The sequence below is a fragment of the Pinus tabuliformis genome, chromosome Q (assembly GCF_031772625.1).
Source record: "Pinus tabuliformis cultivar Carrire ecotype Pingquan chromosome Q, CPIR1, whole genome shotgun sequence".
In the NCBI taxonomy this organism is placed as follows: domain Eukaryota; kingdom Viridiplantae; phylum Streptophyta; class Pinopsida; order Pinales; family Pinaceae; genus Pinus; species Pinus tabuliformis.
Window position 1 is genome coordinate 776,862,686 of NC_142296.1, and position 24,945 is coordinate 776,887,630.

Consider the following 24,945-nt stretch of genomic DNA (forward strand, 5'->3'; position numbering starts at 1 on the left):
TGACAAACTACATGAAATGTTATGAACACTGAGTTTATAATCTGAATCTTGCATATATATATATATATATATATATATATATAGAGAGAGAGAGAGAGAGAGAGAGAGAGAGAGAGAGGAATGCTTTGTAATGTTGTACAGTCCAGTGCATAGTGGATAGTCTTCATTTGCACTGGTTGGTTTCAGGCATCCAATAGATGGATAGAGAGGATTAAAAGGACGTGCTTCAACTTTCCTCCTAAGAGGTCACAGGTTCAAATCCAGAGGGTGTTAAGAGTATGTACACCTCCATAGACTTCAGCAGTCAAATGCTGTGTGGAGGCGGGTCCATTTTCCCACAAACAAAGGGGACCAGTTTGGGTATCAAATGCCATCATTATGCAATCTGGGTTTAGTAGGGGCATTTGAGGATGCCAAGTCCATTTATGCACCGATTTTTTTCATCAAGTCTAAAATTTTGATTTCAGCAAAGATTGCTTGATCGGGTTTTGGTGATTACAAATCGGAAAAGATCTAAATTGCAGAATATTCAGCCTTCTTTTATATCTATTTATATATATATATATAAAATCGAATGATGAATGACTGATTATAAAATAGCCTTCATGATGGGCTGTATATACCCATTGAAGAGTCATGAGGTAAAAGGTTATCATGATGAGTTGTAACTTTTCTTTTGTTTATTATTATTATTTTCATTATATGTTATGGCATCTAAGATAGGTTGCTAATACAAAAAGTGGACAACATTGAATGGAATATCTGAATCATAGCACCAGCTATACATGTACAGAAAATTTGCATCATTTTATTGCTTCCTCCATTCGCTACCAATTGTGAGCTAAGAACCCTGGGTGGTGCAGCTTGCAAAAATGCCATCAATCTTCTTCCTCTTTGATGTGGTGTATGTTATTAAGCAAAGTTAGAAGGATAAATATAAAAAGTGATCCATACAAGGTTAAGTGGAGGAGGCTTCATAACCACTATTCCACGTCCACTTTCATGTATATGAGAATCTCTCCACTTACATATATCTCATCCTTGACCTCTCTGGCCTTCGCTTTATCCGCATGAACAACTTAAACAAAAGCATGCATTAGGGCCCTTGTATGCTTGCTAAGTTCAGCTTGTGTGTTCCCCTGATTTCCTTATGACGATTGTTGCATACAAATTTCCTATTAATCAATTTGCAGTGGTTCCATATAGAGTCTCTTATATCCTTGGGAGCCATGAGAATGTTTGTACCAATGTTATTAAATCTTCAAATAGAAATATATCCCCATGAGAATGTTTGTACCAATGACATTAAATCTTCAAATAGAAATATACCCCCATGAGAATGTTTGCCAAAAAATAAATCAACAAATTTATAAAGACAGTAAGGGCTTGCATTTTTTTTTATACTTTCGAATGGGAATGAGGATCTGGTTTCAAATTTCCTCCAAGCTTGTATATGATATATAGAGAGCTGATGTAGATTCTTTATCTACTGAAATTGGCCCACAGATATCTCCAAAACAACTGCATTCTTGCTCCAAATCAATTCTCTTTGCTTCCGCTCCGAAATCTTCAAATGCTCACAAACCCTCATTAAGAAATGTGCGAGGCAGGTAGAGCATGTCTTATTTTAAAAAAGGTAATATTAGGGTTAGGGGGAGGGTGTTACACTTTTTATGGTTTTTCTTTTTGAGTTATGTGTTTCTTGGGGTTGTGGGTTAGGTTGGTGCTGCAATGGGGTTTGAACTGTCTGCTTCAATAAAGAACTGGTCCAGAACTAGTTCGGAGTCTGAACTGGGTTGGGAAAGCTAATATTGTTCTAAACTGATTGAGCTGAACTTGAATTGGTCAGTTTTGACTGTTATGGTTGGAGTCAATGGGCACCTAATTGGTGCACTAGCTCAACATTGATAAATATTGTAACCCTTATACTCGTAATTCTATTCAGAGTCTTGTAATGTGAAGTAACAAATGGTGGGTGAGTTGTGATTATGTGGCTGAATATTGCGTGTACATATTTATATGCAGTTTTCACCTTTTATTTTCTTTCAACTTAATGTTTGCATTGTGCTTCCTATGATATTCTATTTGGCTTAATACATAATGATTTATATTTGCTCACTTTTGATGGTTCTGACATGTTATTTTGTCACGTGGCATGTTGTTCATGTATGTAGCAGTCTTTGCTTTATGCATGCATGACATCTTGAGTCATAGATGGATGATACCCTGGGGTGTTTGATTTAGTCTGAGATACAATGTAGAGACAGATGGTCATGATGGGGTTTGGGGTTCATGATAGTCATACAACTAACAAAACATTGTAGCTGGTGGAAAATGGTAGTTGACTATTAATATCATGTACCACGATGGATTAAATAAATCTCTTTTTGGAATCCATGCCTTAGGGTATGTAAGACATTGTGCTTACTATCCTTTGTCACACACGGAATAACTGGAACCCAATTAAGTCTAGAAGCTATAAATAAATTCACCCGGTACGCTTTATTTGTTCCATTCTTGTCGTATGGAGGAAGAGTGAAGGGCTTATTAGCACTAAGAGAGACTTTATGTGCTTTGGGTCTTGTTTGAAGTGGATCTAGGTTTAGCTGCATCCATGCTTTGGGGGTAACAAAATAATAGGATGCATGGCTTGTGGATGGGTCTTGAGATAAGATAAGATGATTTTATTAATGTGCACAGGTGACCCATAGAATAGGGCAATGGGACTAGAAAATACAACAAGTCGCAAACATAATATGGGAGTGCCAAGGCTACAAGATAGAGATATACAACTATAATATAAATGGATACAAGTAAAATATGGAAGAAAATAAAGTGAGAAACTCTGACCCAAGAGCTTAAACCATATAAAAGAGATGAGCACTACAACATTAGATAGAGGTAGATTTAAAGGAGGGAGCATAGCCACCTTTTTTCTTATCAATCACTACGGAGGTATTCTTGCATTTGTTGATAATGTCTTTGAGGGAGTAGTTGTGGCTGAGAGGGCCTGGTTGGTTAATCATAGGAGTGTTGTAGTAGTCAGTTGAATCTCTATAGCTGTAGTGTGAGGGAAGATTGTCCTCTAATAGAGAAAAATAATTTTGTTTATTTATTCTAAAATCTTGCTATTACATTGATTTGGGTTTTCATTCTATCTTGATCAAGCAAATTGAGAACTTGAACTTTTGTTTTTTGACAAGAAAATGAGTCTCTCTTTTAATTACAATTAAGAAACAGCTATGCACCAATTTTTCTCCACTTTATATTCACTAAAGCTAGCTTATTGATATTATCTAGTTAATGTAAAAAGTCCTCCTTCGTTTCCATTTGCTCATCCTTTAGATCTTTATAGTCACTGACCAACCTTCCTGTGTTGTCTCCCACTTCATATAATTTTGTTAGTGCTTTCTTCCTGAATGTGCTCTGCTCTTCTATAAGGATATGCTGCTTGCCTTTGATATCATTTAAACAACTGTTTCTCCTTGTCTAAATCTCCAATGCCCACTCCCTTCATTAATGTGTACCTTAGCATATTGATCATTGCTTTAAAGTTTTTGAATTTTTCACTCCATTTCAACAAGACATGATTTTTCATCCCACATTCCTTTTTCCACAATGAGGATGTCTCATTTGCTGTTTGTGTGACCAAGGTCCTCAACCAATTTCACTTTATTCCCTGCACTTCAATCTGCTCTTCAACACCAACCTCAACTCCTGGAGATGTCTCATTTGCTGTTTGTGTGACCAAGGTCCTCACAACCAATTTCACTTTATTCCCTGCACTTCAACCTGCTCTTCAACGCCCACCTCAACTCCTGGAGCCTTATCTCCTTTGCTTCTGTTTTAATTTCATCTACTCTTTTAGAATTTATTGCCTTATGCTGCAAACATTATTCCTTATAATGCTGCTTTGAATTTTCATATAGCATCTTTGTGAAGACAGTACACCACTCCTTTTGGTGGGTCACAGCCATCAACCAAAAATCTGTTAAAATCCTTTCCCATGTGTGGCCCAGCAAAAAAGCTATAGTTTAATTGTCCAGTTGATAATGATTTTTCGTCCAGTCTTTGCAATTGTGGTGCCTAATTAACTTAGTTTAATGCTTCTAATACTTCTAATTTCTTTAAACGTACTGGCCATCTACCATTTTTTTGGTGAGTTCCTGCACAAACTCCTTTCTGTTTGTCTAGTCTTGTGTCATAAACGTGATTACTTACATTGAATCCGAATCAACCATGAATGCCAACTAGCTGAAATTCAAACAAAAACATATTTCCAGACTTTTACAGAGTTGTCAACTCAATGCTGTTATTAGTTGGTTCCAAATTTGAATCAGTTATTCTAGCGCTATGTTCCCATGCCGTCTTTGATTATTCCTCCTTCCCAAGCCTTTCCTAGTCTTCCTTTTGCATCCCCTTCAAACTTGATCCAAAACCATTCTAATTGAATCTTAGGAATGTTTAGGACCTTTAGGCTTTATAGGTTGTGGCTCATCACTTATAGACTGCATTTCGATAGTGCTTTTGTTATGAACATTGTTAATTGATAGATTGATTTTATTTTCTGACAATAACTGTGCAAATTATTTCATTGTGCTATGAACATGATTATGAGTGTATAATGGAGCCATTTTGTTTGATTTGCTTTTGTGTGTATCTGTTGCAGTTTTTGGAACTTTGATGCTCTTTTCCAACCACAGCAACATCCTGCTCGAGATTCACATGATACATTTTTCTTAAAAGGTTATTTATTTTAGTTGTCGTTAGGTGCTTATGTAATTTTAATTCCAAATGCATATTAATATGGGACACCTTAAGATGCAAAGCACCATCAAGATAGTTCTTGGCTAATGGATATGGGATATGTTAATGTGGAAAACTGTATCAACATAGTTTTTGGCTAATGGTTGCTGAGCATTTGCAGTTCCTGCATATACTCAAACATTACCTGAGGATCATTTAGTTACCTGCTTATGTAATTTTAATTCCAAATGCATATTAATATGGGACATCTTAAGATGCAAAGCACCATCAAGATAGTTCTTGGCTAATGGATATGGGATATGTTAATGTGGAAAACTGTATCAACATAGTTTTTGGCTAATGGTTGGAGCATTTGCAGTTCCTGCATATACTCAAACATTACCTGAGGATTATTTACAGAGGGTGCAAAAAGTACATGAATCTGGTGGCTATGGATCTAGAGGGTAAGTTCCAAAACATGGTGGAATTATGAAATATGCTATTTGATTTTGTTTTCTATTTAGCTTTCTTAATGCTCCTAAGCATCTAATCTTACATTTTTTCTCTTTTGTAGATATGGGTACGATTGGAAAAGGGAGGAAGCTGAAAAGAATTTACTGCGCACCCATACGACAGCTGTTTCGTCTAGAATGCTTTATGCACTGGCTCAGGTGCTTTATTCTTATTTAGTATTTCAATACTGTCCTTTTTATATTTTAGTGCTATTTAGTATTAACATGGTTGAATCTAGTTTATTAAAGATAATTATTAGAGTGATTTATTCATATGCAAATGATAAATAGAAAATAAATTGTATAGGTACTGTGTAGGTTGTTTGGAACAGATACTATATTTAATCTACCAGAATGAGCTGGCCATCCTCATACTCTTTGATAACATTAGTAGTAGGGAATTATAGCAGCTTTAGAAAGAAAAGACATAATCTTTGAAAGAACGCGCATTAGTGTGGTCAAGCTCAGGAAATCCACGTAGCTGCTAAGTAAGGGAGCAGTGAATATATGGCGACGCCTTTAGACAGATATCAGAAAACTAAAATTGGCAGTGTTGTCTTTTCTCATTTATTCTTTACTGTGCACTGCTTTTCCTGGCTAACATTTTGTGCTTCTTTCTCTTAGCTTTCGAATTGATTTGTCATAAGATTTTAGTTACCTTCTGATTATAGGTTTATGTTTTCATTTAATTCATATATATGTATATATGCATAATTAAGTTGGATGAAATGTCCAAATATGTACTAATATCAGAAATGGGAATGCCTAGAAATGCAGCCGCCCCAATACACCCCCACTCCCTTCTGCTGCCAAAACTGGAATGTCAGGGAACACATGATATATATACATTCTGGGCTTCTTTTTCCTAGCTTTCGAATCACTTTCTCATGGGATTTTAGATACCTTCCTATTATAGGTTTTCATTTTCAATTTTTTATTTAATTCATATATATGTATGTATGCATAACTAAGTTGTACGAAATGCTGAAACATGTACTAGTTTCAGAAACGGGAACACCTAGCTATCAGTGCGCCAACAAATCCTCCACCCCCACCTACATAAAAAGAAAAAATAGTCAGGGGACACATGATAATTACACATTCCAGGCTTCTCTCTCTTAGCTTTCGAATTACTTTCTCATAGGATTTTAGATACCTTCTTATTATGGGTTTTTGTTTTCACCTTTTTATTTAATTCATATATATGTATGAATGTATAATTAAGTTGGACGAAATTGTAACACCTCCTCCCACATTTACCTACTTTCACTGGTGTGCTAGGGTAAACATGAGTGAAGGGCTACTATGACATGGAAATCGTCAAACTGAAACTTTACTGACTTTCGTCAGGAGCTACAAGACCCCCAAGAGCTAAACCACCCCTCCAGGTGCCCCAACCCTAAGTCAGATTGCTTTTTCACTGACTTGGACTCCCAGCTGCAGGTATAACACTGCATCCATGCAATTGTAGGCCTCTAGTTGCATGCATAAGTCTGCAAGGTAGCTATTGCAGTCCCAATTTCTCAGTTTTGAGCTTGCGACCCCAGAATCAGTGCCACCTTTTCAGGGCTTGTCTTTAGACCACTGCCCAAAACTTAATGAGACTTTCTAGAATGATAGAAGCATTAAAACAAAGCCATTAATACAAAACTTGATCAAGGACATGACCTAACCAGGGCTAACCATGGCAGTCATTTCGTCAAACATATTGAGAACATGTAATTTTACAGGTCATGAATGCATATTTGAACATAAGGGTCTGATACTTATCGGAGAATCATCAAGAAGGTTTAATGCCCTGTCATAATCGCTGCAATAATATCTATTAGCTCATGCATTTATTAACCATTCATAAAGAAATCAAATATATAGAGAGCCATAGCTAGAACCTATTATAAAATAACCATGCTTATAACCAACATATAACCAAAATAATAATAGTGATAGAACAACCATCAAAGCCACATAATAGCAAGTATAATTACTCCTGAATCACAAGAGGAAAATAACTCTTATTAACATATGCAAAAGGCAACCAAGTCAGGGACTTCCACGTACCACCCGACTATAGATTGAGTGGAAGAAAAATTTTCTTTCAGCCAATCACCCTCGTGCAATATTCCAAGCATGAATGTGGGACTCAAGACCACATCTACCAGGAATTTCGGAGATCAAACCACCTCCATTCTCAGGTTTTACCACAATCCTGCCAAAACTGGTCAAGGGATTCGTAGGCCCAAACGAGGGTATAAACAACCAGGCTTTACTGCAATCCCGCCATTACTGACCAAGGGATTCCTTGGCCCAATACAAGAACATACACTACCAGGCTTTACTGCAATCCCGCCAAAACCGGTCAAGGGATCACTAGGCCTAAAAAAGCTTGGATGCCTCCGGATTTCTTCACCAATACCTTGAGGAATTTTCCTGTCTCCACCCTCAGGGTTTACCGCAATCTCGCCAAAACCAATAAAGGGATTCCTAGGCCCTTGGGAATTTTTCTTGAGACCACCTCACCTGGTTAAAAAAACCATCCGACAATCCAAAGCTCAACCAAGTAAAAGAACCCCATCACACCATGGCTAGCCGGAAATGGCAAGGCAAGGCTGAAACCAATGTTACACCTGGAAAAACCCATGCCAATGAAAACAAGGGAACCAAATACATACATGCATGTATCATGCATCCATAAACCAACTAGGAAATCACACATGCAACCTGTTACTTGCAAGTATTCTTGTTGAAGCTACTTGATCCAATTTTTCCTTGCTTTTCCCATACTTTCCTTTGCTTTCTTTCCCAAATGCTAGAGAGAGCAAGAATAGAAGATAGCTCCAAGAATGTTCTAAGTGTGCAAGAGTATGAGAGAGAGCGAGAATAGAAGATAACTCCAAGCTAAAATTGACAAAAGCTATGAACCTCAGGGTCTCGTGTCTCGTATTTTATGTGTCGGACATGAAATGTGCCCTAAAATGTGTCGAAAACGTTTTTCTTCATGTCCTCCAATCGAGACGTGTTTTGGACATGGCGAAAACGTGCCCTAACGTTTTTGGTTTTTAGGAACAGTGTCCCATGAAAAGTGACATTTAAAACCTGCAACATGGTTATATTTGGGTTTTTTTTTGTCAATGTTCACCACTGAAGTCGATTTTGCTCGCTGCCAAAATCAAATTTGTTGTGCAGTGAGAGGAATTCCATCATATTCGAGCGCAATGGTCACAACTTCACATCGACCTGGCCCTGAAGATGCAGGAGACGAGCACTCGCGTGCTTTGCTGAGAGTTTGGAGCACTTAAATTTCCTGTAAGTTGTGTTATAGCCTACGAAACTTAACTTAATTATACACTAGTGACCACATATAGATCGTGTGTTGAAATAAAAAACCTAGCTCCCTGTCATGTGCTCATTAACACTCTGGTCAACAATGAAGTTTGAACACATAAATTTATAGCTCATAAACTACCTTATGTGAAGTTTCAACATGATCAAAGTTGTTTGAGGTTAATAACAAAAGTTATAACATGAACAATGAACATTTAATTGTGAACATTATTGATGTAGTAAATTAATAAACTAACTAGTAAATTACTGAATAGTAAATAATGTATACTAAATACTAAATAGATATCATCATGCTTCATATCTATATGGATCAAGCACTATATTTCAGTGTTTTTTTGATATATATATATATATATATATATATATATATATATATATATATAATGTGTCCCTCGTGTCCTGTTTTCAGGGTCGTTATGTCTCGCGTCAAATACTCGCATTTACGCATCCTTCGTGTCTCATGTCCTCGTGTCATGTGACTTAGCTATGAACTGATCCTCAGAAGCCTTTTAATCATTGAGGTCTCTATTTTCTTCATTTTTTTTTTTCAATTTTCCTCTCATGCAATTATGTGACCTTTCACCTCCCTTTTCTCCTATTTTCCTTTATTTTTATAAATAAAATGCCAATTAATGCCTCTTTGCCTTTCATTGCCTTTGCCAATTTCCTTAGCCATAATAAACCAAAATGAACACCCACTAGGATGTTTTGATCAACATTCAGCTTGGAATACCTGTCCCATGACCTTGGTCTTATATTTTTTTACATGAATTTTAACTGGGGCTGTTACAGAAATGTCAAAATATGTACTAGTTTCAGCATTGGGAATGCCTAGATATCAGTGCGCCACCCCCCCACCCAAAAAAAATACTGGTAGTTCAGGGGACACATGATATATATACATTATGGGCTTCTTTCTCCTAGATTTCAAATTACTTTCTCATAGGATTTTAGATGCCTTCTTATTATAGGTTTTTGTTTTCACCTTTTTATTTAATTCACATGTGTATGTATGCATAACTAAGTTGGATGAAATGCCCAAACTCCAAACATGTACTAATTTCAGAACTGGGAATTCCTAGAAATGCAGCCACTTGTTGGAAATAATACTGAGAGGGGGGGTGAATCAGTATTATCAAGTTATTTTTAATAAATCATCCTTATTTATACTTTGAATTATTCTTGTATGTCAGTACCATAAAACAATGAGCATGAACAAGAAAAACAGATAGTCACACCAAAGAACACCAGATGTAAGGTGGAAACCCAATGTGGGTGAAAACCACCTGCTGCAATATGTCTCTATCTTCTTTCAATTAGAAACTTCTTTTACAATGATTTTGTACTGGTGCAGTCCTTTACCAGTACGCAGGCTGCAACCTGCAGAGAGCTACAACTCTCTCTCTCGTTTTCCAGTCTCTCCTGGAAGGGAGCTACAACCCCCTACTTCTTTTCTTTCAAGGACCACTTTTCATAAATTTTCAAACTGGATCCATGAACATCAAATGATCATCAAGTACAAGTAAATCACCCAGTCAACTGCAGTAACCAGATCAATAGTAACGGTAAACTAAACCCAGAACACCTTATCAATAGAGAAAAGTCAGTCAAGTAAATGCCTTAATACAGATCCGCAGTTTTTCTTTATCTGGCATGCGTTGCTACGCACTTCACCTTCTGCACCTCTGCGTATCCCCGCAGAGAGCCTTGAACTGCACTGCGTATCCACGCACTGTTCCTTTAAATGCGTCGCGTACCTATACTGTGCCCCCGCACCCACTGCTTCTATCGCGCCGCGTACTTTCACTGTGCCTCCGCACCTGCGGCTTCTGTCGCACAGCGTACCTCCGCGCTTCTGCTTTCTCTTCACTGCGAACCACCGCACCTGGACTTCTGTTGCGCTGCGTACCCACGCACTGCGCCTTCTTCTGCTGTGCGTACCCACGCACTGCGCCTTCTTCTGCTGTGCGTACCCCCGCACTTGCACCGTTAATCACCTGCGAACCTCTGATTAGGGCCAAATTGGCAGTCCACCAGTGTGCCACAGATAGTCAGATGCCCAGATCTGATCATGCGCCCGAGAGATCACACTTCATAGATTCACTTTCAACTTCACTTTTATATGGATCAAGCTTTTAAACTGATAACCCAATATTTCAGATCTTAAGATATTCAATTTGCAAAAGATACATTAGCCAAGTGATCTCCTTCCCTATTTATAGTCAAGCCCTTATTCACACCAATGTTTTACAACTCGGACTCGGACTCGGACTCGGCCGAGGATCGACTCCGACTCGGACTCGGCCGAGGATCGACTCCGACTCGGACTCCGACTCGGTAATGACTCGGCCGGCTCGATTTCAATGACTCGGTCGTTGTAAAAAATACATTAAATATTTATTTTTTTTATAAAAAAACATAATTTTAAATATTTTAAACATAATTTTAAAGATTTTCATTCAAGTTTCCAGACACACAGTGGGTGAAGACAGTTTTGGAATTTATTGAAGGTGCTTGGCCCTTTCTTCTAGACCACATATGTATTATGAAGTATCTGTGGCTCCATTGAAGCTACCTGGAACTATAATCTTGAGCAGTCACATAAAATGCTTGAATCTCCATGTTCATTGCACATGCTAAGTATGAGTTCTGTTGAGGTTATGACAATGTTTGCAATGTGCATTAACAGTTTTGTTGGTGACTCTTCATCCTACAGCAGCATGTAAAAGTTACACAATTAACCAGTCCTATTGTTTGCAGCATTAAGGTGATTGAAGAAGTCTTGGTAACAGTATGGTGGTGGAGCACATACATGTGCATTGATCTTTGGATCCTTGATCAGAATTTCTGAAAGGGTTTGTATTGTTGATATGAGTATTTTCATAAACATTATTGTCCAGACTCCATACTGTGATAGACAGAAGATGCAGCCTTCTCTTCTGTAACTTTTGATCCATCACATGTGAAGGTTTAGGTCTAAATATTGACTCTACCGTAGTCACTATCAATACCCTGGTTTCACAGTCACTACAACTCTACAGGAGTAAGTTCTGAGTACAGTGACAATGACACTATCAATAGTATGGTAGTATATAATAAAGTTGACATGATATAGATGCATTACATTACCTTTAGACAATACCATTGATCTACATGACATCAATGGCAACAGTAATAACACTATACACCTTCAGCAACAGTAATAACACTATACACCTTCAGCAAATCTTCACCTTCAGCAATAACACTTATATTGTGATTTGGGGAGTGACTCGGCCAGCTACCCGGCCGGGTTGGCCGAGTCACATATGACTCGGCCGAGTCATTGGATGACTCGGCCGAGTCATTGGATGACTCGGCCGAGTCATATGTGACTCGGTCAACCGAACCGGGTAGCTGGCCGAGTCACTCCCCAGGCCTTTGACTCGGTTCGACTCGGCCGTGTCGGAGTCGATTCGGCCGTTTTGTAAAACAATGATTCACACCATGGGACAAAACCATCAATAACCAATACAAGGGATCCAAACCGGGGCTAAATTAGATCCTATACCACGGGCCAAAACCATAGAATCAAGAATGGCGGGCTAAATACCACGGGCCAAACATAAGAAACCCCACGTGAGCGCACTTCTCTGCCTTGAAGTGAGTGAACTGGGGGTCCACACCTCATGAACGGGAAACCTGCGGGTATGTACGCGCTTTATCTATGATATTCCTGCGGGTCCGCAGCTTTTGTACGGTGTACCTGTGTACCTCTTATTTTCCAATATTTTGAGAGCCTGAATAGAGCATTGCCACATAAGAGAGTTGCCATCAAGTACAACACCTGTAACATAGAGCCATACCAGAATCATAATGCCAACACCACTACCGTTACATCCCCACTCCCTTCTGCAGCCAAAACTGAAATGTCAGGGAACACATGATATATATATAGCAAAAAAAAGGAAAAACCTCTTGACCAACATTGTCCTCTCCACATATTTCCAAAGTGGATATTAAGGATTTGATGAACCCATTTTGGAGAAAAAAGAAGAGCAATCTGGAAATGTAATTTCAGCGTTAGAAATTGGGTAAGTGTTGAGAAAATACCCTTGCAATGGAATATTTGATCATCAAAGGCAGCAGTCCACTGCACTGCCCATTGCTGTCCACAAATTTTCAGTAAGAAAAAGCACAGAAATTCCTCTACTGCTGAACTGTTATCTCCCATCACAGCTGGACTGTATTGCGCTTCACTGCTAGAAATTAAATGGTAAAAATGAGAGGGTGCTTTATTCTTTTGAGTGCTTGAGGATGTGGAATAAAAGAAGGATTAGGGTTTTGTTGGAGGTGCTCTTCCCCATCCTTGAAATCTTGGGACCTTTTCAAATTAAAAACATATTTTTTTTGTGGAGAACATGTTCCCGGAAGTACCCAGACTCATGCGAAATCAGAGTTCTAGTGATTGTTTCTGGTTGACATCCCTACTCACCTTCTGGGAAGAAGCTGGTTCAGCAGTGAATCTCTCTATTTTAGTAGGCTTGTGAAATGCCCTTGTTAATGAATCATCAAGCATGTCCTAAAGGTCTTCCATTCTAGGTCTTTTATATATGTATATATAATTAACAATAACTGGGCAATGTTGTATTATAAGAAAACTGCAGCGAATACTACAACAGTTATTACATCATTGTTATGTTCCCCAAATTTGGCCCTAACTGAAGAATAGTCCATATCCAGTCCTCCTACAGGCTTATAATGTTGAAATTCTGATGTTCTATGCTGTAACAATCACTTAAAAAATTTCTTGAAGCTGCAATATTAGTTAAGCCATTGTAGATATAACATAAACCAAATGCACAATAGAAGACAGCCAAAAACATAAAGAGATAGAGAATTTAGGTTCAATGACTAGGCAAAACTCACAAGGGGAAAACCCAACAGATTCTTCCTCTATTAGATACCAATTGTTCAGCAGAGATACAAAGTAAAATGAGAGATCAAGAGAATGAATGAGTAAGTTCACCCAAATCTGAACAAACTGTAATATGAAGATCACTGGTAGCAGCAGCTGATGCAAACCTATGTTGCCAGGGAACGTGGGTGCGGGGACAGGGACAACATTTTTGAAAACAGGGTGCGTGGGTTCGTCGGGTAATATAATAATATTAAATTTTAATAATTATATTTTATAAATTATAAATTTATAATTAATAATATATATTAAATTTGAATTTGTATATTTTTTCAACTTTAAACAAGAAAACTTTAATGATAATCATTTAAACATGTTTAGTCTCTCCCATATAAAAACACAATTTTTTCATAGGAGATTCTTCTCAACCTGATAGTGGTCTAGACTTTTCTTGATGTCTAATCATCCACCTGCCCCATGCATGGTGTGCTCTGTGGTAAAGCAATCCCAAAAAGTTAAAACAGTGGCAGCCTTACCCTTCCACAAAACACGCTTATTCTTTTAGGCATATTTTCCTAGTTTTAATCTTAACATGATGTTATCAGAATGCTGTGAGAAATTGGCTCGGGAATGAATGTTTCATAAATTCATTCCAAATTGATTTACAAGAATCTGCGGGCTCAAATTACAGAGTAAGAGGTCTCTTTTCCAGTTCTGGTTTCGATGCCATATAATATTAAAGGCATTGAAGATCCACAAATACAGGAGATTCATAATTTACATTGAGACTCTAACAAACCTTGGGCATAAGTTTTGAAATTGTTTTTATAAATCTATAGCATAAGACTAATGGAGAGACTGATCATAAGAGTCTCCTGCGGTAGGAAGGGACTCATGAATGTGCAAACAACTACCCTTTTTTTTCCAACTATGGTCATCACCTTATTAAATATTTCCACAAAGCTACAGCCAATATGATATGATATTCTGCTTGTGGGATTGTACACCCATAATGTTCCTTTTATAATATTGAGATATCATAAACATATATGATTTCAGAATACTGTGTCGCTCATAAGTTTTGAAAAACTTATCACTGTTGATAAATTTTTACAATGATTCATTACCCTTGAGCAGCACATCATGCCCACAGAGCAATGCTAAGGCATGTGAACAAAGACAGTCTTTGGAAACTGTAATCTTTGGAAATGATGGCAAAAAATTTCCTTGAGAAACATTCAGAAGACCTTACAACCATCTCTGAAGGACAATCCAGACCAATGACCATCAATGACTCCAAAAATGATATCATTCGTTTATGGCATATATTCTATATTCTATGGCATATCCTTCGTTTATGGCATATCATTTTTTAAATTTCAATAAAAAAATTTTATTTGAAAATTAAATTTTTAATATAGTTTTTTATGAAGAACCCAAAGAACCCAACCCGAAGAACCCGAAGAACCCAAGAACCCAAGCACGCGAAGAACCCGAAGAACCCAAGAACCCAAGAACCCGTTAAAGGAAAAGAACCCAATTTTTTTTTTTGAAGAACCTGGTTCTTCATGGAAGAACCCGGTTCTTCTGGGAAGAACCCGTACCCGAATCCGGTACGTGGGTGTGGGAACCTGGGACGGGTTCGAGAACCCCACCCCCGGGTGCGGGTACCCGTGCAACACAGATGCAAACACTGAATCAACCTTCAAGTTTTGCTCTGACTCTCCACAATCTTCTTCAAGTCTCTCCAACTCTCTTTGTCAAGTTTGAATCCTTCTTTCAGAATGCACAAGTAGTGAGGGGAAAGGATATGAGGTACATATATATAGGAGAAGCAACAAATTTATGCCATAAAGGAGGAGCGTGCCTTAGAGTATCTCGTATGCCAAAAAGGGAAGAGTAACTTAAGCCATTATGGTGAGAGGCAACACATGCCTTCAATGCAAAAATATCGCATACCTTGAGGAGTGTAACTCATGACATTAAGGAGAGAAACACATGCCTTAGTAACTTATACCATAAAGGATAAATGTAACGTATGCATTAAAGAGTACGTAAGAGGAATCTTTTATGACATGCTTTAATGAATAAGTAAAAGGAATATGCCATTCCTTCAATCAGTGTGTAAGAGAGAGTGTAACGTATCCATTATGTGAGAGAGAGTAACATATGCATTAATTGAGGGGAGTTACATATGACATGATTGAGTGTCATGATAGAGTGACATGATAATAATAATAATAATAATAATAATAATAATATTGACGATTAAGTCGAGATTGAACTATTAGGATTGATTAATGATAAGTTCAGTGATTTTCCATCAACTATACTTGATTACCAATTGATGCAAAGTGATTTACTATTTTTTGGAAAGTCATACTTGAGATGTTAGACATGACTTTCTAATTTTAGAAAGTCACTCCAGTGTATTGATGATTAAGTCGAGATTGAGCTATTATGATTGATAATGATAAGTTCAATGATTTTCCATCAACTATACTTGTTTACCAATTGATGCAAGGTGATTTACTATTTTTGGAAAGTCACACTTAGATGCTAGACATGACTTTCTAATTTTAGAAGGTCACTCCGAAATTGTCAGACATGAAATTTAGATAAGGAAATTCATCCTTGAGCTGCCAATTTTCAACACTCCCGCTTATCTAGGGAGGAATTTCTTTTTGCATCAAAGATCTTTGCTTTCTCTGCTCATCTCTGTTCATCTCTGCTCTGTATTATATGGAGTAGTGATGTCTCAATTTAATGAAGAAGAATCATCATAGGGGAGATTCATCTATCACCCTATATCCATTGATCTTCCCTCCTTGACACAGACTTGGGGTAGGATTACCACTTGTCAACACATGACAAGGATCACACACAACCAAACTTCACCTCAAAGAGTCAAGTGGTAGAGCACTAGCATCCACAAGCCTTGGGGGGATTACCACTTGTCAACACATGACAAGGATCGTGTACAACCAGGTTTCATCTCTGCTTGGAGGGATTACGACTTGACAAGGATCGCACACAACCAAACCTCATCTCTGCTTGGGGGGGGTTACCACTTAACAAGGATTGCACACAACCAAGCTTTACCACACCCATTGGCCAGATGGGTGGTAATCCCAACAAGCCTAGCTTGTGGGTAGGATGCGTATTGGGGTATACTCTTGGGGGGATTACCACTTGTAAACACATGACAAGGATTGTGCACAACCTACAGTCAAGAGTTCCCTCAACCCTAGGAGCTCTCTTGGCTCCATTCCCAACATGGGAGCTCAAACAAGAGGGAAGAGCATAGCTCAATGTTCTTGATCATCCATGACCGCCCCCACTAGGAAGGGTCACATCTATCAGTGCAAGCCGCTCTCTGAATACCAATAACTTTCCTTCCTTCCTACAAAGGCTTGGTAAGTGTGTCAACTAGCTGATCATCAGTTGTAATGTGATGGAGCCTCACTACTCCTCTCTGCACCATATCTCGTTTATAGTGATTTGATCTCAATGTGCTTACCACTTAACAAGGATTGCACACAACCAAGCTTTACCACACCCATTGGCCAGATGGGTGGTAATCCCAACAAGCCTAGCTTGTGGGTAGGATGCGTATTGGGGTATACTCTTGGGGGGATTACCACTTGTAAACACATGACAAGGATTGTGCACAACCTATAGTCAAGAGTTCCCTCAACCCTAGGAGCTCTCTTGGCTCCATTCCCAACATGGGAGCTCAAATAAGAGGGAAGAGCATAGCTCAATGTTCTTGATCATCCATGACCGCCCCCACTAGGAAGGGTCACATCTATCAGTGCAAGCCGCTCTCTGAATACCAATAACTTTCCTTCCTTTCTACAAAGGCTTGGTAAGTGTGTCAACTAGCTGATCATTAGTTGTAATGTGATGGAGCCTCACTACTCCTCTCTGCACCATATCTCGTTTATAGTGATTTGATCTCAATGTGCTTGGACTTGTCATGGAACACAAGATTTTCTGCAAGTCGAATCTCACTCTTATTATCACAATATAATACCATCATATCTAGTACATGCTCAAACAACTCTCCAAAGAGCTTCGTCAACCATACGGCCTCACAGCTAGCCATGCTAGCAACAATATACTTGCCTTCAACTGTGCTAAGGGCTACATACTTTTGTTTTCTGCTCAACCAAGATATCATGGCAGATCCCAAGCTAAAGCAACATTCATATGTGCTCTTTCTGTTAGCAAAGTTACCAACCCAATCAACATCAGAGTACCCATGTACTCCCACATCTCTGGCAGTATATCTCAATCCAAGATTGATGTTCCCATGCAGGTACCTCAACACATGCTTTGCAACAATCTAGTGTGCATGTGATGACTTAATCATATATTGGCTCAGAGTATTGACTGCAAAACATATGTCCGGTCTAGTGTTCACTAAGAACATCAGTGCCCCAATCAGTTGTTGATACTCAAGAGGATTAACCAAATCAGGTCATGCAACTTCACCACATAACTTTTTGAAATTCATTTCCATTTGTGTATTAATGGACTACCATTCTGTCATACCAAATCTTTCCAGAAGCTTGACAACATATTTCCTTGAGAAAGGAAAATCTCCAGGTCTCCGCCATACCTCTAGGCCCAGAAAGTAGTACATCAAGTGAAGATCTTTCATTTCAAATTCAGAAGCTAACTCCCTCTTACATTGGAGGATAAGAGGTTCTCTACCTGCCAAGAATAAGTCATCAACATATAATACCAAAATCAAAGGCATAACTTGGACCATCTTGAAGTAGAGATTTGGATCAACATTACTTCTGGTAAAACCAATCTTCATCAAGGAGCTATCGATGCAGACATACTAAGCTCTTGGGGCTTGCTTCAATCTATAGAGAGCTTTTTAGTCTAGGCTCTACACACGAGTTTTCCTGTCATGCACTTCAAAACAATGTGGTTTCTCCACAAATACTTCTTCCTTGAGGAAGCTATGTAGAAAAGCAATTTGCACATCTATTTGGTGAAGAGTCCACCACTGGCTAACAACTAGAGCCACAATAGATCGGATGATAATATATCGAGCAACAGGTGCAAAAATCTCATCATAGTCTATTCCCTCTTTCTCAAAGAAACCTCCAGCTACAAATATAGCTTTATATTTGTCAATGTTGCCATCCACACCATGTTCAATTTTGTACAGCCATTTAGAAGTCACAACAGACTTACCTTTGGGTCTTGGAACTACTTTCCATTCATCATTATGTATGATGGACTCATATTCTTTGGCCATTGCATCTTTCCATACTTGATCTTTCATTGCTTCTTCAAAAGTGCATGGTTCAACCTGAATAATGTTGCTCATGGCTACAATGTATCCTTGGATCCGACATGGTTTCTTGCTTTCTCTGAAGGAGTTTCTCTGTAAGGTGACGGAAACTGGTGACAATTTCCTCTAAGCAGAGTGGAGATGAGCATTAGAAATGCATATTTTAGCACACCTTGCGTGAGAAATGTTATTATTCTCAAGTAGTCTATTCTAGACCAGTTTTGTAAGAAGTTGAAGATATATTTTTGTCGCAAGTCTCCAAATTTGTCACAAATCTGTAGTATAAATATTTACCATTTGGTCACAAATCAAAATTAACATACTGTTTCTTGAAAGATTCATTTTTTATTGGACTGCTTCGAAATGTACAATTTTTCTGTTTTTCTACATGTATGTGCAGGGGTTCTTTTTGTTTTTATGGTATAATTTCTGCTGGTAAAGATGCAGATAATGGTGAAAATTCAGAGAGTCACATATTCATGTTAGAAAACCACTAAAGGAAAGGATATCTTCTTTGAGTGTGGACTTCTTTCTGCATTTTTGACAGATGAATATCTGATTTTTAATGTCATAAATCAATGCTTGCTCCTGATTACTTTTGGAATGTTTTGGTTATTTTTTTATTAGTAGATATAGAGGAGTTTTTAGCTTATTGATTTCGGTGGTTGAAATCTGTATGTTGTGACATCTGCAGAAACCTTTTACCCCTAAAAGATACTTCTCCATTGATAGGGTTTTTCGAAATGAGGCAGTGGATAGAACCCATCTTGCGGAGTTTCACCAAATTGAAGGTTGAACCATTTTTTGAATTTGCGTAGTTTGCATTTTCTTGTTGAAGAACAATGCAGAATGGTTGTTACAATAAGTTACATTATGCTTTATGAGCACACCTTTTGTTTTCCAGATGCAGGCTTTACTATGATGATGGAATCCTGAACTGCCTTTGTGTTTGATTTCAGGTGTTGTATGTGACCGGGGCCTTACATTAGGTGATTTGATAGGCGTTCTGAATGACTTCTTCTCACGTCTAGGTAAATAGTAAATACTTTATCAATTTTCTATTTCATCTCGTAGGTGGTGTTGTCATTTGAGCTATGCTAGGTTCAGGTCATTTTTTTTACCCATGTAGTACTCTAGGACTTTTGGTTCCTTCATCTTGTTTGAACTACAAGACATGCAATGTGTTACACTTGTGCTTTTGGTTGGTACCTCTGACGCAGTTTTTTTCAGGCATGATCAAATTACGATTCAAACCTGCATACAATCCATATACAGAGCCCAGTATGGAAATTTTCAGGTATTATCTTCCGCATTTCAAAGCTTTGGAATTTACCATGAAGTTTTATAGCAGTCTTTGTTTGAGTGTTTTGTTGTTATTGTGTAGCTACCATGAAGGATTAAAGAAGTGGGTAGAGGTTGGTAATTCTGGCGTTTTCCGCCCAGAAATGCTGCTCCCAATGGGGTTACCAGAAGATGTTTCTGTTATCGCATGGGGTTTGTCCCTTGAGCGGTAAGTGTTAATAAATGATTTATTGTTCGTTTTGATGTGTCTAGTGTAGCACTTTTATAAAATAATATGTATTTATTAATTGTTTGTCATCTGTTCCTCAGACCTACAATGATATTATATGGCATAGACAATATAAGAGATCTCTTTGGGCACAAGGTAATGGTTGCTGTATTACTGAGTTTAAATCTTAAATGGATTCTCTCCTAAATAGTTTGTGGTTGTATTTGCTGCTTTAGTTCTTATTCATTTAAATAGAGTGATATTTTTGGTGATAACTTTATTTTGGGCAGGTGGATCTAAATCTCATCAAGAAAAATCCAATTTGCCGCCTTGGCACTCATTAGTATCTGAGCGATATAATGGACATGTTTAATTGTAGAAAGTATTCATTTTTGTATCGAGAGGCTTGCTGTAATGGATATCAACAATTGAGCAAAAGTGGTAGAGCTGTGTTTCAATGATGCAGCTAACAGCGTTTCTTGAGATTCTTTCTTTGGATGAGGTTGTCGCATTTGAGTTGGTCCCTCCTTGGTTATGGCAATATTGATATAACCTGAAGAAAATATTGAAAGGAAATTTGTTTCAAAGTTTTATTTATATCGTAGCATCCTAAGAAAATTTGGACCCAAGTTATATCCAAAGATTTGGCATTGGCCTTAGCTTACCGCATATCTTTCATGACTTAGGCACATTTCTTTAAGGTTGATAGATTTGCTTGTTAAATGTATCAAAAAGTAACCAAGTTTGAATTTATATTTGCAAAGTTACTTATTAATGATCTCATTGCGTTCAAATGATCTTTACTCATTCTTGTCATTTATGATCTATTAAAATATCGGCTAGCATGCTTCAATCTGCGTCTCAAACATTCAAAATGAGTGTCTATTGATTGTCACAGCTATTGCCCATATTTGTGTCCAGACACGGATGGATCAAACTTCTATCTGTACAAAAGCAGTTTTTGCAATGAACCTTTTTGATAACCTTCCTCTTTGTCGTGTGCATTTTTTGATATCTATTTTACTCATAAACTTTAAGCTGTCTTTTGTTTTGGCTGATGACTTCATACCTATCAGTCTCACATCTTACCAATGCCAGAGACCTGTATTGCAATAATACGAGTTACTGTCTTTTGCAAGCAGGTTAGGCGTCACAAACCTAGCTTAAAAGTTGACTCTAAAGAAAAACAACTACTTCACTTAAGTCGAGTACACGTTAGAGATGAAGCTAGTTCGATTCACTCTAGTACAAGTATAAGCTTATCTGGACGCAATTATAACCATGGGCCATGAACCAAGACTTGATCCAATACAAAAAGGGACTAATAGCCCAATTGCAAACTATTTTGTATATGGAGTTGTATATATTGGACCAGATTCGTTGTACCTTAAATGACAAACCATCTTATTTCTCAATGTCAGCAGAACACCAATTTCATTACAATGATATCGAGGTTTAAGAGCTTGGCATTGTGCTGTGCTTGAACATTTTGAAAATGCTTGTAGATAGAGTTTCAAAATTTTATCGAGGTTCAAAATATTGACAATATCTAAATATAATTCTAAGTCTAGATTCGAAGAATTTGCCATATTTATCATAATAAAAAGTTTGAGGATACAAAATACTTTCTTTCGATGTCCCTAATATGTTCACATTAATTATCAATTTCAAAATGTCTGTAAAGATATCAATCCTCTTGCATCCTCTTGCATGTTTAACTCATCAAAACTATGGAGATTTAGGAAAATTTATCTCTAATCCTTTTGCATATTATAATTAGAATTAATGAACTGATTAATTGGTTGTATTTTTTTCGAGGTTTGATATGCAAAACATGGTCTCAATGTGATCCAAAAGTCTATGATTTAATTCACATTAATTATGAGTATACGTTAGCTTAACCAAAAAATGAAAGTCTGCAATGAAGAAATGAACAACAACAAAATTAAGAGACAAGACAAGGAGATTGATAACATAGTTCACTCACTGTGAGCTACATCTTTGGGCTAGATTCCAAGTGAGTGGCCTCTCTATTATGATGGAAATAAGTTGTTACATGCTCCAAGCTTTCAACTTGCTTACAAATTTGTCTACTAGTCTCTTACAAAGGTTGTGGTTTCCTCAAAACCACTTTCTAATCTCAAAACAACTCAAAAACCGTTTTTGATCAAGTTACACAAGAGTCTTTAAAACCAAAAGGATTTGCTTTCCATGCATCAAAAGACCCTATGGTTTGTTGGCCAACACTCTTTGGTTATATAGTGCAGGTCAAGGGTTCGAGTCGGTAGACTATTGCAAATTTCTGGGTTCTAAATCATAATTGAAATCCAAATAGGGTTTTGTTTGATTCAATGAATGAGTAGTGGCATTTGCTCAATGGTTAGAGTGCTTAAATGGTTGCGGGGAGGCCATGGGTTCAAGTTTGCGAATTCCCATTTTGGCAATATTGTTATCAACGTACTTTAAATTTAGAAATCTTGCGGTGCCATTTAAGTTTTACATTTCCTCTACTGGTTAAGTTGTTGGTGTTGTATCTTGGAGGTCGCAAGATTGAATCAATGGACCCCCATTTTTGCCTATTTGGCCTCTCATAAACCTTAAATATAGGGTTTGGATTATCCACGCTAATGGCCAACACATGGTGTAATGGTAGCCTGTTGGCTTAGCGTCGAGGAGGTTGCGGGGTTGAATCACCTTGCTGCCTTGTTCATTATGCTTTTAGAACCTTCTTGGCCCATGTCATGTCCAATCAACTATCATGTCAACTTGCAGAGTCATCCATGCTATGCGTCTTGCTCTGGAGTTGCCATCTAGCAACCATGTCAGTAGAACTTGCCATGTGTCACACTGTGATTGGTCCATTTGTTAGCAATCGTAGTACCACGTTAGCATATGTATTGCTGCCTCTTGTGGTGCTGCCATGTGGCACACCCTACCAACTTTTTTGCGTATTTTCTCAAAAATTTCAAAATTGCCATAACTTTCTCATACAATGTTTGTTTGACTTCATTCATGCATCATTGGAAAGATCTTGACGAGCTCTTCAACATGGAGACCTTTTCATCAACTTTTGTAGACATTAATTTTTATTGGTCATGGGGATCCTTTGAGATTAATTTTCCCTACTAGAAGCTTTTAGACCATCAAAAGTCTTGTTTATTCATTAAATAAGTGAGGGTACGATTCCCTCACTTTCCCAATCTCTATCCATCATGCTTTGCTTGGATGTGCCTCTTTAAGACTCACTCGAAGATACTCCACATCACTTCTATGTGAAGTCTTTATCTTTCTGTCAAGGATAACATCTTTCTGCAATTTCATCTAAGTATTCAGGAGTAAAGTCACCAACAATAGGAACTTGACCACTCGTTTTGATCCACAATCATAGGAGGTTCATACAACTTCATTTTCTCAACATTTACAACTGAATATATTTGCATATACGATGGTAGATCTAGACAAAAAACATTAATACCAATCTTCTCTAGAATTGTAAATGGATCATACTTGGTTGGTTTAAATTTCTTATTGCCATCTTTCAGTGTTTCCTTGTTGATATGTAACGAAACATAATCACCAACTTGAAATTGACGATACATCTGATGCTTATCATGCCTCACTTTGTACTTGGATTGACTCTTCTCCAATTGTTATTGTATTGCTTGATGCAACATTTGAATTTTTTTTGAGTAAACTTCATAGCCTTTTTTGCATCATTGTGTCCAGCTATCACAATATTTTTCCCAAAAGCAAAATCCAAAGAAGACTTAGGCAAGTATCTGAAACAAGTGTCGAATAGAGATTATTGCATGGAAGAATGCATGGCATGGTTGTAGAAATGTTGCACATAGTGTAGTTGTTTATCCCAAAGCTTAGGATGCTTGCAGTAGTGTCCTTGGAATAGATGCACTACTATATTGTTTACCACCTCTTTCTTTCCATCGGTCCGTGGATAAAATGTTGTGCTCTTCTTCAGCATATTGTCCATTAATGCCACAAATTTGACCAAAACTCGCTAAGGAAACAAAAATCTCTATCCAATACAATAGATGTGGGTAACCCTAAATGGACACATACACTCTGAAAAACATGTGTGCAATGTGTTCAACAATTACTTGTTTATTACAAGGCATTAAAATACACATTTTGCTGAACGTATCCACTATTACATATAAATAATCATGACCCTTTCTAGACATGTAACCCTCCTACGACATCTATAGACACATTTTCTAGATTAGAAGGTATAGGGAATGGTGTATATAGACCCCACTTTCCTTTTACTTGGTTTACTCAACAAATAAAATAGATTCTTTTATATACTTAGAAATAGTTTCGTTTATCCAAACCAATAACAATACCTTTACAGTGGAACCACTATTTTATCTACTCCAAAATGCCCAAAAATAAGAGGTATGAGCTTACCTAATGACAATAATTCTTTCATCTCTAGGAATGCACAATTTACCAAGATAAAGTAACTTATTATGCATATGATAATTTAATTCTTCCATCTGATTACCATGAGTTAATGCTCTATGTACATCCTTAAACTCTTCATCTTTAATATATTGTTCAACATAGTGGTTATGTGCTACAACATCATGCCGTAGAACAATGGATG

General features: G+C 37.5%; 1 protein-coding gene across 1 annotated transcript in view; it reads left to right on the top strand.

The window, feature by feature from the left end:
• The window catches only part of LOC149221786 (phenylalanyl-tRNA synthetase, putative / phenylalanine-tRNA ligase), a 71,746-nt gene extending 50,644 nt beyond the window's left edge, over window positions 1-21,102 (top strand). The window contains exons 10-18 of the mRNA XM_089385243.1: window positions 4,670-4,746; window positions 5,126-5,210; window positions 5,321-5,417; window positions 19,506-19,602; window positions 19,771-19,842; window positions 20,042-20,108; window positions 20,196-20,321; window positions 20,423-20,477; window positions 20,612-21,102. Coding sequence (XP_089241369.1) covers window positions 4,670-4,746; window positions 5,126-5,210; window positions 5,321-5,417; window positions 19,506-19,602; window positions 19,771-19,842; window positions 20,042-20,108; window positions 20,196-20,321; window positions 20,423-20,477; window positions 20,612-20,665 — 730 coding nt within the window. The 3' untranslated portion in view covers window positions 20,666-21,102. The remainder of the gene's footprint in view (window positions 1-4,669; window positions 4,747-5,125; window positions 5,211-5,320; window positions 5,418-19,505; window positions 19,603-19,770; window positions 19,843-20,041; window positions 20,109-20,195; window positions 20,322-20,422; window positions 20,478-20,611) is intronic.
• Window positions 21,103-24,945: the final 3,843 nt, after the last annotated feature.